The following is an 18,097-nucleotide window of genomic DNA, read 5'->3' as shown; positions in this document are numbered from 1 at the left end:
ACCGCGAGGTTAATTTTTCAAAATTGATTTAAAAATCCATTTTAAGCTCTTTATGGTCGTACAAAGGGTCATTGTACTCAGAAAAATAAGCTTTATCGCTGTGAACAATAATATCAGCAATCTAAGCTTCATTTTAGGACCCAATTAGGAGAGAAATTAAATTTAAAAACACATTTTTCTCTTAAAACTGCACAAACTGTAACTCTGGAGTTGTATAGTTAATTAGCTGTTTCTTGTTAATCTCATAGTTCGATCTAATAATTAATTATTATTGCTTCCATATAAAAAAAATCCAACATTATCATTCCACAACTAAAACTGACTGAGTTGCACATCCTCTTACAGCAAACCACGCGACGACGACGGCGCCGTCCTACCAAAATGCCGGTTCAGTTGATAACGTTGTGAAGCCCCGCACATAACGGAACGTCAAAAAGGGGGAAAAGTCGCGAGTTTCCCCGATCTGCTTTGATTCGTGCTCGAGTCGACTGTCAAAAATTTTCCTCTTCTGCCCTGGTTATGTTTTTCTCTCCTCCAGAGCCGCAGATCTTGAAGTCGCGGCGCAGATATTGGGTTTGCGTAACAAGCAGGCAGTGCAAGAGAAGAAGAGGCCCGTCAAACAGCGCAAGCAGCAAGTGCATAACAAAATACGACCTCGTCGGACGGCGATTGGATTTTTTTCTCGGCGGGGGAGGTTCTTGCTGGGGACTCGGGTCGGGTGCGCGTTTTTGTTAGTGACGGTGTGGCGCTTCCTGGAGTCGTGGAGTGGAATTCGAAGAATCTGTGACTTCCGCGAAAGACGTCAATCAATTTCCGTGTTATATTCTGCACCTCTCCCCGGGGGTAGTCAAAGTGGACGGCAAACGGGACCAAAGTTAGTTGGTCGTGGGGGTGGTGTAACGGGAGTGCGTGAAATTTTATGTTGATTTTATGCCGTGGGATCGCGTTGCATGCTGTTGACCCCCCGGGCTGTGCCAAGCCAAGCGAAGATCGTGGAAGCTTAGCTTGAAATAAGTGTGTGGATTACGCGAATTCACGAAAGGTTTACTGCAAAATCGATTGTGTAAGTTACAGCTTTGCCTCCTCCTTTTTGTCACCCGTCATAATAATCACTAATCGATTGTTATCTACTCCTTTCAGGAAGAACCACATCCTCAATGTGAAGATTTTAAAAAGAACTCAATCTAGAATAAAACCCCTCACTCAACACTAACAACCGGAACCGCAATCCGGTGTTAATTCGCGGCAATGGTTGCGTGGTCATCGTCGTCCCACCGGCGGCATGTCCGAATCCTGCTCGTAGGTGACCAGGGCGTCGGCAAGACGTCACTGATCCTGTCGCTGGTGAGCGAGGAGTTTCCGGAGGATGTGCCCACCAAGGCGGAGGAGATTACCATCCCGGCAGACGTAACGCCCGAGCAGGTGCCGACCAACATTGTGGACTATTCGGGTAAGTCAGTGAGTGTACGGAGAGGGTTTTTGACATGTTGCGGTTTTACTTTGGGGAGACGAGTCATCGACAGTTTTGGCTAGTCTATACAGAGTTGATGAAGTGTGTTGCTTCTCGTAGAGCGTTTACATCATCTTGTCAATGAAATATTTGAGACTTGCGATTAGCCGCTTCTGCAACCAGTTGTTTTCTTGCTAATAGTGGACATTTGTTATGTAGTACAAATCTGGAGTTTTTTTGAAAAGGTCCTATAAACCAAATTTTCATTTTTTTGCTTTTTGGGCGTTTTTGAATACCCCTGACTCAAGGCGGTTCTAAAAACACCCAAAAAGCAAAAGTTTAAAATTTGGTTTATAGGTCCTTTTCAAAAAAAAAACTCCAGAAATGTAATGTAAGTGGGAGAATTTGCTGACAGAGCACTTGGATTGAGTTGATTTTTTACATACTGCAAACCAAGTCTAGTTATCACTCATATTAATCTAAAAATGGGTTAAAAAAATAAATACCTGAAAAAAAACCAGGATAGGCAATTTTTTTTTATGTATGTACCATCAAGAAACTATGATTGATTTTTTTTTTCATGTATCGAGAAATCCCGATCATATATTGAAAAGTAACGGTCGAAATTTATGCTAGAATTTTTGAATATTTTTTGAAACATAAAAAAATGCAAAAAAATTAAAAAAGAATCATCACAAGAAAAACGAACCCAGAACAATTAATTAAATAAAAAAAAACCTCCAACACTTAACATCTTTTAAAAACAAATAAAAAAAACAAAAACAAATAAAAAACAAAATCAAACAAAATGGAAAACAAGAAATTAAAAAAAAAAAAACAAAAAGATTCAAGAAAAAAAATCTAAGAGTTCAAAACCTTATTTGTTGTTTTTTTTTTTTAATTTCTTGTTTGTGAATTTTACATATTTTATAAAATTGTAAATAATAACATTGTTGTATCTGTGTATTTTTTTTTAATTTTCTCCTGATTCTCCTCAATCGTCGTTTAATACTAAATCGAAAATGTGTTAAAACTTTGCAATATTTGTACTAAATACCTGTAACTTGTATGCTATGCAATAAATATAAAAACTGTAGTAGAAAGCAATTTGATTTTTTTTTAAATTCTCATCTTTAAAAATCGCTCTGTCCCATACTGCCGTTTTACGGCGATATGATGTATACGCCATTTTGGACATTTTCAATTTTATTGTACAGTCTGATAAAGAATCTTAAAAGCTACCTCCTGACGAAAGAATTTTTCAAAAAACTGCTCTGGGGCCCATTTTATTAAGCAAACAAACAATGATGTATACGCCAATTTTACTCATCATGATGTATGTATACATTGAGAATTGCTAGAAGTCAAATTCAATTCTGTTTGAATGTTGATTTAAGGTTTTGGGACCAAATCAAGACTTGGCAATATTTTATTACATTATTTCGATTTAATTCTTAGGGGACGTCCAATAGGCGTCATCCATAAAGTAGGCACGTTCTGAGGGAAGAGTGGGGTTTTGAGCAAGCGTGACATTGCGTGTTAAAAGCATAGGGAAATCGTGACAAAGGGGGGTGGAGTAAATTTTGGCTGATTTTAATGTGACGTACTTAATGGATGACACCTTATGGCCTATCTACAATAACTTAACTTAGAAAATTTCACTTAGCTTAGGAGTTTGAATCAATGGAAATGAATCTGATCTTCTACAATGAAAAGGAATAAAATTAGAAACTTGACGTATGGTTTGGAAAATTTCAAAATCTACGGTAAGTTGACGTTTCCATATCAAAGGTAAACAAACAACTGCATAGCAACGTATATCAGCCCAGCAAATTTTCTAAGTTGATTGTGGATGACGGCCGTAAGTTGTGTACATTTTCTAAGTTTTACTTTACTTAACTATTCTAAGCTAAGTGATTGTAGATAGGCCATTATCCACATCCACGTAGATACTTTTTTGAAAAATCTAAACCCACCCACCTCCCTTGTGGACAATTGTTCATGCAAAAAAATGTGTTTATGGAGCGTAGACAATCGCTAAGGGAGCGTTCTTTTATTACGTAACGCAAAAAAAAACGGATTTTTAGACCCTCTCCCCACTAGTAACAAAATTTCCATACAAATTTTAAAAATTTTGTATGGAGCGTAACACGGCCTCCAACCCCCCCTCCCCCCAACTTTGTTACGTAATAAAAGAACGCTCCCTAATACCCTCCCCCCCCCCCCCCTTAAAGTATCCACGAGGACAATGCATTAAGGGATCCGCTCAGCTGTAAAAATAGCTGGCACAAAAATATAGCCAGCCTAGTAGCCAGCTTTGATCAAGCAATGTATACATACATCATTGGGAAGTAAAAGTAGTGATTTTTTATTGCTATTTTTTCGGCCAAATGATGTTTGTGGTTTAAAATCGTAGAGAATAGGAAAAAACAAGAAATTTTGTAGGGGCCACATTTTCATTGTACTTTTTAACAGTTTCTACAGAGCAGACCTTGAATTAGTCATTTTAAATTGAAAAAATGAACAAAAACAGAAAATCGTGTCTACAGCAAAATCACCTCGATGGCGTATACATCATATCGCCGTAAAACGGCAGCATAGCTCATAATATTTTTTTAAGACTGTATTTATCGCATTTATGCGAACAGCGGCTGAATTAATTTTAAATGATTTTGAGTTTGTAGATCCAAGATGGTGGAAATTTAATTGATAATTCAATAGGCAATCAACCTTCCACATTTTACTAAAGTGGAATCGTAGATTTCAAAATTCAAGATCACATAAACAAGTTAAACAGACAATATTTTGGTTTAAGCATTTTACCACGCATATTGTTTGTGGCACAATAGCTTAACATTCCAACTCAAAACCCCTCAAAAAAGTTGGAACTCGCTGGTCCTTGGGCACAATCTAACCAATCGAGACGATTCTTTTTTCTAGTGATTTGTTAGGCTGTCCAGATGATCATAGAACTTTGCAGAACTCAATTTGATTAAATCTGTAATTGTGCGATCAAAAATATTGTTCCATTTTTTTTTTCGAGGCTAAAAAATTCGCCGAAAATTCCGCAGAGGCAGTAGGGTATTTAACCATTAGTGGACCCCCTAGTAGAGCTGACGAACATTTTTTTCAATATTTTAAGCACTACACTCAAACCCCGTTGGTTTGACACCAACTGTTGTCAAACGAACGGGGTCACTTTTTAGTTTGACACCCCTTTTATACGGAGTTTACACATACTACCAAATGTTTGTTTAGATGTGTGCGTGAGCGCCGTGTAAAAAGTGACAGTTCGTCACTTTTTGGTTTGACTTTGACCAACCAACGGGGTACAAACTAAAAAAGTGTCAAACGAAAAAGTGACCAACCACCGGGGTTTGAGTGTATTTCATAACCCTTTGCACAACACAATTAAATTTTAAATCTTCTGAACAGTTCTGACTATTTGTTTCATCATTTATTTGCTTTTGGGCAGAAAAACAGCCACTTGAGAAAAAAACGTGTTTTTTGCCAGTTATGGACCTGGGTCGTGGGTCTCGTGGCGCAGGGGTAGCGGCTTCGGCTGCCGATCCCGATGATGCTATGAGACGCGGGTTCGATTCCCGCCTTATCCACTGAGCTTCTATCGGATGGTGAAGTAAAACGTCGGTCCCGGTTTCTCCTGTCTCGTCAGAGGCGCTGGAGCAGAAATCCCACGTTAGAGGAAGGCCATGCCCCGGGGGGCGTAGTGCCAATAGTTTCGTTTTTTTTTTCGGACCTGGGTCCACTATAGGAAAGCTGTTATTTTTATATCAAATTTAAACGATATTTGATGTTTTGATGCATGGTGTGGGTCTAATGATAGATATAAAGACTAAAAGAGGACATTTGCCAACCTTTCATTGTAAAGAAATAAATTTTGTTAACAGATATGGCTTAACACAACATAAAAACCTAACAGACTTTTAAACACATTTATTTCCAAAAAATATCATAGAAAACGTGTCAAAAACCACTCTGATCATAAAAATGATTAAAAAATTAATTTTGATGCTAATATCCATGACAACTACTTAAATAGTTGACCAAAACAAAACAATAGATTTGTTTACAGTTGCTAAGAAAACCACGCAAGTTTATTTTCAGAACAAATGATTTGATATTGATTTATTTTCATAAAATAAAATGTCAAACTTAAATTATGAAGCTTCAGTTAAGCAGTTTGATTAATTATAAGTTCTAACAGTTTCAGCAACGTTAGTACTTTAAATATGACAACAGGTATATTTATACTCATGATTGAAATATATGCAAATAGGTTGATAACAACAAGCATTTATTGTATGTTTATGTTAAATTAACAGGGGTCCACTTTTGGAAAAGTTTGGATATTCGTTGTCCTAAATTGAACCTAAATTGTAGAACGTGCTGAAAAACAATAACTTTTAATCGTTATTTCGCGATATACCAATCTGATTTTCTTGCAATTCTTGTTATTACCAAAAGGCCTCAAATAAAAAGAGTAAAATATTTTTTAAACGATTCAATTTTCTTTCAAGCTCGACCTAAAAAAATACAATAATCCTTTCCAACCCCTCAGCTGCCGAACAGTCGGACGAGGCGCTCGCCGAGGAGGTCCAGAAGGCGCACGTTGTCTGCATAGTGTACTCGGTCGAGTGCGACGAGTCCCTCGACCGCATCACGTCCCACTGGTTGCCGCTGGTGCGGGAGAGTTCCGGCGAGCAGCGCAAACCGGTGGTGCTGGTGGGCAACAAAGTTGACCTGATCGACTACTCCACCATTGATGTGAGTTTGTGTTTTTTTTTGTTCAGGGGTTGAGGGAAGACTGACGGTCAGTTTCGTTGCAGCACGTACTATCGATCATGGAGGACTTCCCGGAGGTCGAGAGCTGCGTCGAGTGTTCGGCCAAAACGTTGCACAACATTTCGGAGATGTTTTACTACGCGCAGAAGGCGGTTCTTCATCCGACGGCACCCCTGTACATTATGGAAGAGCAGGACGTAAGTAGCAACTAGGCGAGTTGTTGAGGCGTCTTAATCAATTTCTTCGTTACAGCTGACGGAAGCCTGCAAGAAAGCGCTGGTGCGGATATTTAAAGTGTGTGACATCGACGGGGACGGCCTGTTGAACGACTACGAGCTCAACCACTTCCAGCGGCGTTGCTTCAACGCGCCTCTCCAGCCGCAGGTACTCGACGAGGTGAAGGCGGTCCTAATGAAGAACACTCCCGACGGCATCCGCAACGACTCGGTCACGCTCAAAGGCTTCCTCTTTCTGCACTGTCTCTTCATCCAGCGGGGGAGGAACGAAACTACGTGGGCCGTCCTGCGTCGCTTCGGATACAGCGAAAGCCTCGAAATGAGCTCGGAATATCTGCACCCACCGGTGAAGATTCCGCCGGGCAGCAGCACCGAACTGTCCCACCGGGGACAACAGTTTCTAGTTTCGCTGTTTGAACGAAGCGATCGCGACGGTGACGGAGCGCTCTCCCCCGAGGAGTTCCGGATCGTGTTCAACGCCTGCCCCTGCCCACCCTTCTCCACCGACATCAAACGCACCGTGCCGACCAACGAAAGTGGCTGGCCTACGCTGCACGGCTGGATGTGCCGGTGGACGCTCATGACGCTGGTCGATTTGAACAAAACGTTGGAATATCTCGCTTACCTCGGGTTTAATGTGCACGAAAACGAGTCCCAACTGGCGGCGATTCACATTACGCGCGAGCGACGGATCGATCTGGCCAAGAAGCAAAACAGCCGATCGGTGTACATGTGCCACGTGATTGGCCCGAAGGGGTCCGGCAAGACGGCCTTTTGTCGAGCGTTTCTGGCTGAAGATATGAGGGTAAGTGTTGTAGGAGTACCGAATGTAACGAAATAAATACTAAAACTTTCCACCCACCAGAAACTAACGGACAAGGAGATCCGCGGCACCAACCCGTTCGCCATCAACACGGTCCAGGTGTACGGCCAGGAAAAGTACCTCGTCCTGCGGGACATTGACGTGCGCCAGGTGCTCGACCCGCTCCAGCCCAGCGAGGTCAACTGCGACGTCGCCTGTCTCGTGTACGACATCAACAACCCCAAGTCGTTCGAGTACATCGCCCGGATATACATCAAGTACTTTGCCGAGAGCAAGATTCCGGTGCTGATTGTCGGCGCCAAGGCCGACATGGAGGAGATGCGCCAGGAGTATCTGCTGCAGTCGCCCGACTTTTGCCACAAGTACAAACTGCTGCCGCCGCAGTACTTTAGCATCAAGCACAACAAGAAGGACCTCTACACGAAGCTGGCGACGATGGCGGCATTCCCGTGAGTGTTTCAATCTTGATTATTGTTTGTTTCTTCTTTTTTTGGGGAGTAGAACTTTGATGGTGAACACGGTCTGAGAATTTGGTTTTTCAAACTCACCCGGTTAGATGGGGGGTGTTGTCGTAGAAAGTTTGTCGTTTTATTTTATTAGTTTATATTTTGCATACAAATTTTATTAAAAGTTCGAAGGTTTACATTTTACCTGCTCACTGTTTGATCTGTTAATGTTCTAGAGAGGACCAAAGCGTTCAGTAAAACTCAAACTAAATTTTCGAAAAGTGAATTCGTCTGTTCGAATGATTATGTTTACTTTGAACATCTGCAACTTAACCGACGCCTGTGAAAAGTAAATAAAGCTGCACTTGTGGAATTTCCCAAACTTTCGATTTCTCTTTCTCATTGAATCAGGCAAAAAACATGCTGATAATTTTGGAATCTCCTTGAAAACAGATTTATTTATTGTTCACAGACGGTTGCAGTCTGAAGTGCATTCAACATCAATATAATGACTCAATCTAATATGAATCTTTTTACCTAAATGAATCTTTTCTGAAAATAAAAATCCTAAGCAAATCCTTGAGTTCAGAACTATAAAAAAAACTGCAAATATTTCGCTGAAATCAAGCTTCCACTGGCTATATTTTGAAAACAGGGCCCTTTAGCAAAAAATGTGTAAATACTTTTCGATTGCAAATTTAATTTTTCATAACAAATTAGATTAATTAAATTTATGTATGAAATTTCACTTCACTATTTTTTCAAAAAAATCATAATTTGGTGGCAAATTTTTCGACCATACTTCTCTATGGCTAAAAAGTGGCGAGGTTTTGTCCCCTAAAACAAATCAAAAAATCTGGAAAATAAAAAAAAATTGGATTTTGGGAAACTGAGTTTTTGTAAAAAACTAACATAATCCACCTATGTGGTTGATGCCTTCCTCTTTTTTTACCAACAATGGGTAATATGAGTGGTTTGGACACATATTTCAGCTATTTTTTTGAATCCAGAAAAAACGTACACACATATAACATAAGTAATCATAACTCGAGACAGGGTTGCCAGATCTTCAATGTTTTGGACTCGTTGGAAAGGTTTTTCGATAACCTAACCAACGATGGGTCGGATGGTGGATCCGGACAAAGTTTACATACATTTAAGGGAGATCCGGCTTCCAAAAAGTACATAAATATTACTTATGTGGCCATATCTCGAGACAGGGTTGCCAGATCTTCAGTGTTTTGGATTCGTTGGAAAGGTTTTTCGATTACCTAACCAACGATGGGTCGGATGGTGGATCCGGACATAGTTTACATACATTTAAGTGAGATCCGGCTTCCAAAAAGAGCATCAATATCACTTAAGTGGCCATATCTCGAGACAGGGTTGCCAGATCTTCAATGTTTTGGACTCGTTGGAAAGGTTTTTTGATAACCTAACCAACGATGGGTCGGATGGTGGATCCGGACATAGTTTACATACATTTAAGTAGTATCCGGCTTCAAAAAAGTGCATCAATGCCACTTAAGAGGACATATCTCGAGACAGGGTTGCCAGATCTTCAGTGTTTTGGACTCGTTGGAAAGGTCTTTTGATTACCTAACCAACGATGGGTTGGATGATGGATCCGGACATAGTTTTCATGCATATAAGTGAGATCCGGATATATGTGAAAACACATTTTTATATATAACTTTTGAACTACTTATCGAAACTTCAAACAATTCAATAGCGATGTATGGGACCCTAAACCAAGTCGAATGCAACCGGTTTGATCAAAATCGGTCCAGCCAGTAGTGAGAAAACTTGGCAAGAATTTTGAACACATACATACATACACATACACACACACAGACATTTGTTCAGTTTTCGATTCTGAGCCGATAGGTATACATGAATATAGGTCTACGAGCTGTATTTCAAAAGTTCATTTTTCGAGCAGGATTATAGCCTTACCTCAGTGAGGAAGGCAAAAAGGTAATAATAAAATCGCCAAATTTTGTTTTCCGTGTACCTATTTTTTATGAATAGTCCTCAACAATACCAACAACTTTGCCGGAGACACATTGATCAGAAAATTCATTGAAAAGTTACACGTTTACATTACAAGTTTACGTACTAAACTGTCAAAATTGTATGGGTGAACCAATAACACAAAAAAGCTTCTTCGGTCATAGGGAAGTCCCCAACAAGGTTTGAGCCAAATAAAAAAAATGTTCGAAATCGGCAAATGGAATGTAAAAACTCATAAATCTGTATCATTTGAAGGAATTTTTTGATCGATTGGGATCATCTTCAAAGTACTCTCTTCTGGCAGCACTTGCTGCTCCTGCAGAAAAGATTGAGACAGGCGTCGCGACGCTCATGCTACCAAGCAAGCTGATGGTGCTGCCAAAAGAATTTGATTTTTTCAGCGGTAATGTTATAAATTCTATTACATTCTAAATAGCGGACGAACTTTTTTGCACTCTTCGGCAAAGTTGTTCCCTGGAACACGGACTATGAGCGCATGAGGTTTTGAAAAATGCAAAAAATCTTTAAGGGGCTCAAAACTAGCAAAAAACAAAACGCATCGATTCTACGGGATAATTCCCATTTAAAATTCAAAGTCAAAGCGCCAGGTCATGTCGCAACTAATCAAACTCATATTTGGGATTCGGGCTCAGTATACTTAGGGGATCATACCCTGAAATGGCCACAAAATTCACCGATTTTATTACATCCTACTTGTTAAAAAATAAAAATTCGTTTACTTTGAACACACTTTTATTAAACTTAGATGCCAGATTTAATTTATATGACATTATTTTCCGATTGATCCAAAAAGCTTCAAATTCCTTAAACATTACTGTGTCTTGTCCTGATCGCCGTTGTCCATTCACTTTCATCCGCTGTGGCGAAATCAACGGAATCCTACCGTGACGTGCAGTTCCACCATGCGCTGCTTGATGCGATTCAGAATATGATCCCGGGTAACGGGGTCAACGTTATACGCGTCGAAGATCCGCTCGACCTCCTTTTGGAAATTGGACATCTTGCTGGGAACTGTTGGGATGCGGCCTGGTTTTCCATTGGTAACGTCTACCTTGGCGGTTCCTGGGGCGTACACTCCCGCCGAAACGTGGATCAGGGCAAAGAGGCACGCCGTGCCCAGCAGAAGTAGAACGGTTTTGCTGTTCATCGTAGTTGGTTTGGACGACTCTGGAGTGAGTTTGGTGATTGTGCAGGGTAGAGCTCTCGGCTTATATAGTCAAAATTTGCTGTTTGTGTAGTGGTGTCTCCACAGATGTGGGCAAACACCAACTCAAATTTGCACCTGACGGTAAGCCGGATTTCACATTGCTATTCGTTTTGCTCTTGTAATAAACGAAAAAAGTTGAAACTCATTTTTTAAGTTAAAAAGTTTTTAAATTTAAAAAAATCGAAAAAATAAAAAAAAACCAAAAATTTATTTTAAAAAACACCAGATCCTAAAATTTAACAAAACACATTTCCAAAATTTATAAAAAAAAATCTGAACACTATCTTTTTTACTAAAAAAAAGTTAAAAAATTCTAATATGCACAAAAAATATAAAAATCCAATGAATTCGAAAATTAAAAAAAAGTTAAAAAATTCAAATCAATTCAAAACGTTTAAAAAAAATTAAAAAAAAACATCAAGAGATTACAAAATAAAAAGCTCTAACGAAACTAAAATTATGAAAAATTTAAATACACTAACTTTATAAGAACTTAAGACGATTACAAACAAGAGTGATAAACTGCTAACTGGGATGATTAGGGACTTATGGGGTGAAATGGGACCCACGAGACAATTATGCGTAGAAACACAAAAAACGGTCGAACAATTTCACTCACCTTTTTCTTAGTTGCACTTTTTTGAACATGGGACAATTATGCGTGAAACGGCAGTTAAGTACTAGAATAAAACAAAAAGGCTTAAAAAATAAAAATAAATATGAAACAATAATAATAAAAATGACAATAAAATTGGAGAATTTGAAAACCAAAAAAAAAATCAAAGAATTAAAAAATCAAGTCTATTAACATTAAAAAAAAACTTTTTTTTCAGATACCAATAAAAAATGTTTGAATCCTGAAATAAAAAAAATCGAAAAAATATTTTTTTTTTTTTCAATTTCCACAATATATTGACATGGGAGCGATCGGCAATGGTCAGCTGTCATGGTGGTGAGAATCTGATTCAGGTGGAATTGGTTTCATTTCCAATTATCAATTCCTAGGCAACCTGGGCTTAGACAATCATCACATCACATGGCGAAATCCAGTCTGCAACCCGCTAAAATCGCCGTCTCCTAGCGAAGCGAATTTCTACAAAATTTTAAAAATCTTAGACAAGAATTTAATATTTTCAGATTTTCAAAAATGCACTTGATTGAAATAAAAAATCATTAAAAGCATTTTTTTTTATTTAAGAATTATGGAATTCCTTGATTTTTTTTTATTTTTAGATTGTCGAATTAAGAATTTTGACCTTTTTTAAATTTTGGATCATGCTTACTCTCGTAAACAAGAGCAGACATCCAAAAATCTCCGAAACACGCATTCAAAATTTTTCCTTGGCTTGGCGTGGACATTTTCGGTTCCAATATACATAAAACTAAAATATACGAACATTTCTACGTTGAATTTATTTCATTTTCTTCATACTCAAAAATCGCAGACAATTTCAACAACAAAAATAGTATTTTGTGATTAATCATTTGAAAAGAACTTAAAAAATAAGGCTTGTATGGTACTTCGGATAATCGAATTATGAGCAACTTTTTTCTTTTCTTTTATTTAATATCAAATTCGAGTTCTACGATCCCATTTTAGTCGAATTCGAGTTGTTGGTTGCCTAATAAATTAAAAATGCATTTTTACAATGTTTCAATTCCGCCATTTTGGATTAAAAAATTCTGAATCACTTAAAAAAAAAAACTTAAACAACTTGACAATCTTAAATAAGACAAAAACATGTTTTTTCGTGATTTGATTATCCGAAGTGAATTTTTTCCAAGGTCTTCGAATAAATCAAGTACGCACAAAAATAAAATCTGAAATTAAAAAAAAATCAAAACAATTCAAAAAGCTATACTGATCACAATGTCCCATATGCATTTTCATGGTTTTTGAGTTATTGATGCAGTTTGGTTTAAAACCGTGTGCTCTTTCAAAAGGGCCTACACTGCCGTTCTACGCATAATTGTCCCATGTCAGTTTTTGACGATTTTGACTTCATGCCATTTTTAAGTTTAGTCTGATGTGTACTTAAAGAAAAACACATAAAATCTGGAACTTTGTTCGGAAACTCACCAAAAACAACACCAAGTCTGTTTGTCCCATCGTTGAACTTCTACGCATAATTGTCCCACCAAGTATTTTCTTACACGGAATCATTAGTTTTACTAAGCATTATGCCTTGTTCACCTGTTGTATAGCAAGAGGATCACAAATAAGGGTGATAAACTGCTAACTGGGACGATTAGGGACACATAGGGCGAATAGGAACCCACGGGACAATTATGCGTAGAAACACAGAAATCGGTCGAAAAATTTCAATCGCGTTTTTCTCAGTTGCACTTTTTTGAACATGAGACAATTATGCGTAGAACGGCAGTACAACATCCAGTACTATTGTTCTAGAAATCAGGAGAAAATCCAGTTTTTTTTCGCGAAAACTTAACACGTAGCCTTATGTATGGGACAAACTTCAATTGCGTTTTTCTCAGCTGTTTTTGCATATGGGACATTTATGCGAACATGGGTAGTATAAAAGTTTTAAAAAAATAATGAAAAAGTAAAGTATTTCAACATATACAAACTCTTATGAACAATATATTCACATTAAAAAAAAATTTATTAGATAAAGTAAAACCTATACCTTTCTTTAGTAAGAAAGGCAAAAAAATAAAAATATTAAATAAATTCTTAAATTTTTTTTTCAAAAATGCATATTTTGATTTTTGTTTATATTAACTAAAAAAATACAAAAACCAAACACAGATTAAAAATTTTAAAGTATTAAAAAAATACAAAAATCAAAGTTCAAAAATACAAAAACGTATGCAAAGTTGCGTATTTCAATTACAAAATTTTGGTACCCTAACATGTATAGGTCATCGCTGAAATTTTCAAGTTATCGCAGTTTTAGTGAAAAAGTCGATTTTTTTCCCTTTTTCGTCATTTTCTTATTTTTGCGCGTCGAAAACCCCAGTTTTTATTTTAAAAAAATCGTATCTCAGAAAACATAAAATATAACTTCACTATCTTTTGATATGTTATGTAAAATTTTCCGAGTATACAGGTAAAAATATTTTCAGACATTGGCTCTTTGATCCCGAGACCTTCAAAACAGCATTTTAAGTTTTCATACGACCTTTTCAAATGCTAAGCTAATTTTTTGAAACTTCCTACTATTTTTCCCCAAAGCCAAACTAATTGGGTCCTAAAATGGAGCTTAGATTGCTGATATTATTGTTTACAGCGATAAAGCTTATTTTTCTGAGTACAATGACTCTTTGTACGACCACAAAGAGTTGAAAATGGATTTTTAAATCAATTTAGAAAAATTAACCTCGCGGTCCTTCTTGACAGAAAAGCTCCTACCTGACAGCTCGTTCCAAGGGGACCATAGTTGATCCATCGAAAAAATGTTGTCTAGTCAAAAAAAAATTTTGCATTAAAATGAAAAAAAGTGATCAGAAATAGTTTTTAATCGTGTTTTTTACCGTTGTACATAAAAATTGACATAGGGCTTTAGTACCCAATTACCTTTCTTTTGCGTCTGAATGATTTCTGAAAAAAGTGGTTTTTACGAAAATTGACGAAAATGGCCATTTTTCGGACCACCCTAACACGGCGTAGGCCACCCTATTGGCCAAACAAAAAAATACTGGTCTAATTGTTTTGGCCAAGGAACCCCCAGAAAAATGTTGAGCCCGATCGGAGAACTTTTTTTTCGAATCATGCTGTTTTCGTGGGGAATTGCTGTTTTATAATTACATATTTAAAAAAAAAAATCACTGCACTGTGGTCGAGATCGCAAAATTAGGTGGAAAATGGATTTGCCATAAAATGATGAAGTTTTGGAGCTTTGGTGTCTTCAGAAGAGTTGTTGCATATGGAAAGGGGCAACTTTTGGTTTGGTTGGAAATTAGGGTGGTTCACTATTAGGGTGATTTTCAAAATCTAACTTTTCAGGAATATTTTTGGGATTTTTTGTCTTGTAGAAAGTTGTTGGGCTTGCCAATCCAAGCAACTTTGTCGAAGACACCAAAATGTTATCTCGTAATCTACGCCTTCTACGACCAATTTTTTAGAAAGCATTTGAGCAAACCTTCAAAAATCCGTTTTTTGAACGTGGCAATTCAGGGTCAAGTTTTAGAAAAAGATGGTTTTCGGTGCACTTTCAGAGCTCTAAAAACCCAAACTTTTTTATTTCTTGACAAGTCAATTTGGACTTAAGGGTCAAAAGTTACAGCGATTTTAAGGTAAAAAAGATGCAAATTTAAAACTTAAATATCTCGCAAAGGCGCAAGCCAAATTTTAAGCGCCATCTCAGGGGTATTTTTCTTTAAACTCGAGATATCGCCATTTGAAAAAGTCAAATTTTCAAGGGAAAACCTTTTGGGATCACCCTAACGAATTTAGAAAATTGTTCAATTATATGTTTTTCCATGTAATTTTGGCCCCTGAATCTGAATCTGTCCTCAGAATTGACCCAAAGTGTCGAAAAATCGATTTTTGGTCATATTTTTGTTTCCATGTAAAATTATCATTTTCATTTGGTTGATTATGATTGATTTTTTTGAAAATGTGCTCATAAACTGTGTGCATTAAATTCAACTCAATGAAAATATTTTTTGCGTTTTGCGTTAGCCCAAAGCAAAAATCTTTTTTTTTTGTTTCAGACTTTTTTCCGATAATAACTCTTCAATTTTTTAAATATATATATTCGGCCCGCGTTTTTTTGTTTTAAAAATAAGAAAAAAGATTGTGATTTGTTTGATCTTAGTTGAAATTAACTCAGTTTGGCTCAAATATTGGATTTGAAGCGTTTTCTAGTATGTATGTATGTATGTATGTATTTGAACCCCCGCCTTGGCAGGACTTGGCCATAACCACAGTATATTTCAACTGAGACGGTTCGGTTAGTAACCACCATATATCTCAAGAACCTTTGAAGCGAATACCTTTCTCTGGCTAACGATTTCTTCTGAAATTGTACGGACAAAGATCGGTAATGCAGATGACTCGGGCCAGGCAATCCACGACTCCCTCGTCCAGTTCATGAGTATATGAGATGGCCCTGGGCTGTTTTGAGACGGTGTTAGTAGTTATATAATGGATTGATATGTTATACCTTGTGACATTATTTCGCCACTACGGATCAATTCAGTTCTAGAGCATTAACTCCATGATGGCCGACTGGTTAGCGTCCCAGACCATCAATCCAAAGGGTGTGAGTTCGAATCCCACCCACCTAAAGGTTTTTTGTTCATATTTAAAGTTCAATTCCTGATTCCAAATTTCAAGGTAACCGACCGGGATTTGATCCCTGAACCTTCTGCATTCGAGGCAGAAGCCGCAACCATTAAGCCACGGAGCCGGTTAAGGATTTGAAGCGTTTTCTAGTGAACAAAAACTCAAAAAAGCTTATTCAAATTTGAATCCCTATATTTTTATGCAAATTTAATGTGTTTGAAACAGTAGCACAAACTTCTTTTAAACACAACACTTTAATGTGAAAGCAACTATGAGTAAAATGCACCCTTTTTTCTATCCAGTCGTTTCCAAGCCGCGTGGATTCTTTTCTATAAACATAGATTGGTACAGCTGTGGGAACAAACGTAAGTTTTTTTTTTTCAAACGGTTGATGATAGTCTCTAGATGAGTGTGTGTTTTTTTTTGTTTTGTAAATAATTTCTGCTGTGTGTTTTCTACTCTAACCAATCGTTGTACATATTTGGATTTTTACTAACACAAATATTTTTTGTTATTCAAACCTTGTTTGAATTTTCACTTCATTTCATTTGGTTTCTTTTTTACTAAAAAAACAAATTTTGTCGATTTTTAATGATCAAAATCGGCTTATATTCTGTAACAAACAACATTATTTCAATCATATTTAAACCCCGCATGGTGATCATCACATTGCGTTTATTCTCCTCAATTATTAAATTCAAAAATCTTTTTCCAGCCACCTGAAGCAGTTTGGGCTCATGTCCAGCGATCCGCTGCTGTGGTGGAAGGCCGGCCTCGGCATCGCAGCGGCCACCATCGTGGGCTTTTTCGTGGTTAAGGCGTTCCACGGGTCCAGCTCGCACGCACGATGAATCCGTTTTATTGTTTTAACAGAGAGTAACCATCAACCACAAATCCAAATTAAATTAATATATTTTGAGGTAGAGCCAACCAATCAAGCGTAAAGAAAAGTTTATTGCAGCAAAAAAAAGCAAAGCCAGATACAAGAAAAAAAAACTAACGTTCCATCTGCTGGGCGGGTTGAAAGCGTGTTTGATTCGTTTAAATTTGTACATATTTGACGCTTACTGAAATTTCCAGGGGGTTTACGCGAAAACACGAAACAAATTCAACCAATTTAAAGATTGATCTAGCGTAGAGTTAAGCGTTCGCGTTCTTGCATGAATTAAAATCAACAAACTCGCATATCGAGATTCTTAGATCCAAAAGCTGTTGCTCGCCACCGGCCACGTACTATTATGAGAATCCACTGCGCTGAAGAATGAAATAGAAGACCATAGACTACTTTTAACAATTTATCATTCAACACAAGTACCGAGTTAGCCCTTAGTTTAACCTTTCAGTCTTACCAATAAACTTGCAATACTATCATTATATTTTACCTAGCGGGATAAATTTCAAAAAGGCAGACTAACTAACATAGACAAAGACATGCAAAACATACACAAAACAAAAGGAACACAAACGTTACGCGTTAGGTTGCGCTTCGTACTGCTAAATAGTAAAGGTTGTTCAAATGGTTAGGAAATAGGAACACATTTTTTTTCGTATTGCACGCACTTCAGACAAACAACTACAAAAAAGTGAAATAGTCCGGGCAGAAAAAGAAACCAACCCAAAATTGTAATTAGTGTGTCGATTAAGTCAACATAATGGAAAATATACAAATTAAAACTCGAAATTATTTGGATAGTTTTATTTAAAGAAAGAAAAGATAAAAAACTACCTATTTTTTCAACGATGTCTTCTTTTGTATCACTTTTACCAAATGTGAATCCGAAAACAAACTCAGAAAAAAACATGCCCAATTTTCCAAACAATTAGGGTGTCTCCACAGCGGGTGGCAA

General features: G+C 37.4%; 1 protein-coding gene across 2 annotated transcripts; it reads left to right on the top strand.

Moving 5' to 3' along the window:
- The first annotated feature begins 413 nt into the window (after positions 1–413).
- Positions 414–17,225, top strand: LOC120413620 (mitochondrial Rho GTPase-like). 2 transcript variants are annotated; one of them, XM_039574526.2, is made up of 8 exons: positions 415–1,063; positions 1,141–1,450; positions 6,030–6,235; positions 6,298–6,450; positions 6,506–7,294; positions 7,355–7,761; positions 16,553–16,615; positions 16,966–17,225. In XM_039574526.2, exons 2-8 carry the CDS (start codon positions 1,249–1,251, stop codon positions 17,099–17,101), a joined length of 1,956 nt encoding a protein of 651 aa, XP_039430460.1. In that variant the 5' UTR covers positions 415–1,063; positions 1,141–1,248; the 3' UTR covers positions 17,102–17,225. The 2 variants fall into 2 exon arrangements, with proteins under 2 accessions (XP_039430461.1, XP_039430460.1); XM_039574527.2 differs by lacking the exon at positions 16,553–16,615 and having other exon boundaries at positions 414–1,063.
- Positions 17,226–18,097: the final 872 nt, after the last annotated feature.

This window comes from Culex pipiens, chromosome 2 (assembly GCF_016801865.2).
Source record: "Culex pipiens pallens isolate TS chromosome 2, TS_CPP_V2, whole genome shotgun sequence".
Lineage (NCBI taxonomy): Eukaryota > Metazoa > Arthropoda > Insecta > Diptera > Culicidae > Culex > Culex pipiens.
The sequence above is the reverse complement of the archived record's forward strand: the minus strand, read 5'-3'. Positions and strand labels throughout refer to the sequence as shown.

Coding starts and splice junctions, on each gene's coding strand:
- LOC120413620 (XM_039574526.2), top strand. CDS start 1,249: ATGGTTGCGTGGTCATCGTCGTCCCACCGGCGGCATGTCCGAATCCTG. Junction 6,451..6,505: donor ACATTATGGAAGAGCAGGAC/GTAAGTAGCAAC, acceptor TCTTCGTTACAG/CTGACGGAAGCCTGCAAGAA. Junction 16,616..16,965: donor GTACAGCTGTGGGAACAAAC/GTAAGTTTTTTT, acceptor ATCTTTTTCCAG/CCACCTGAAGCAGTTTGGGC.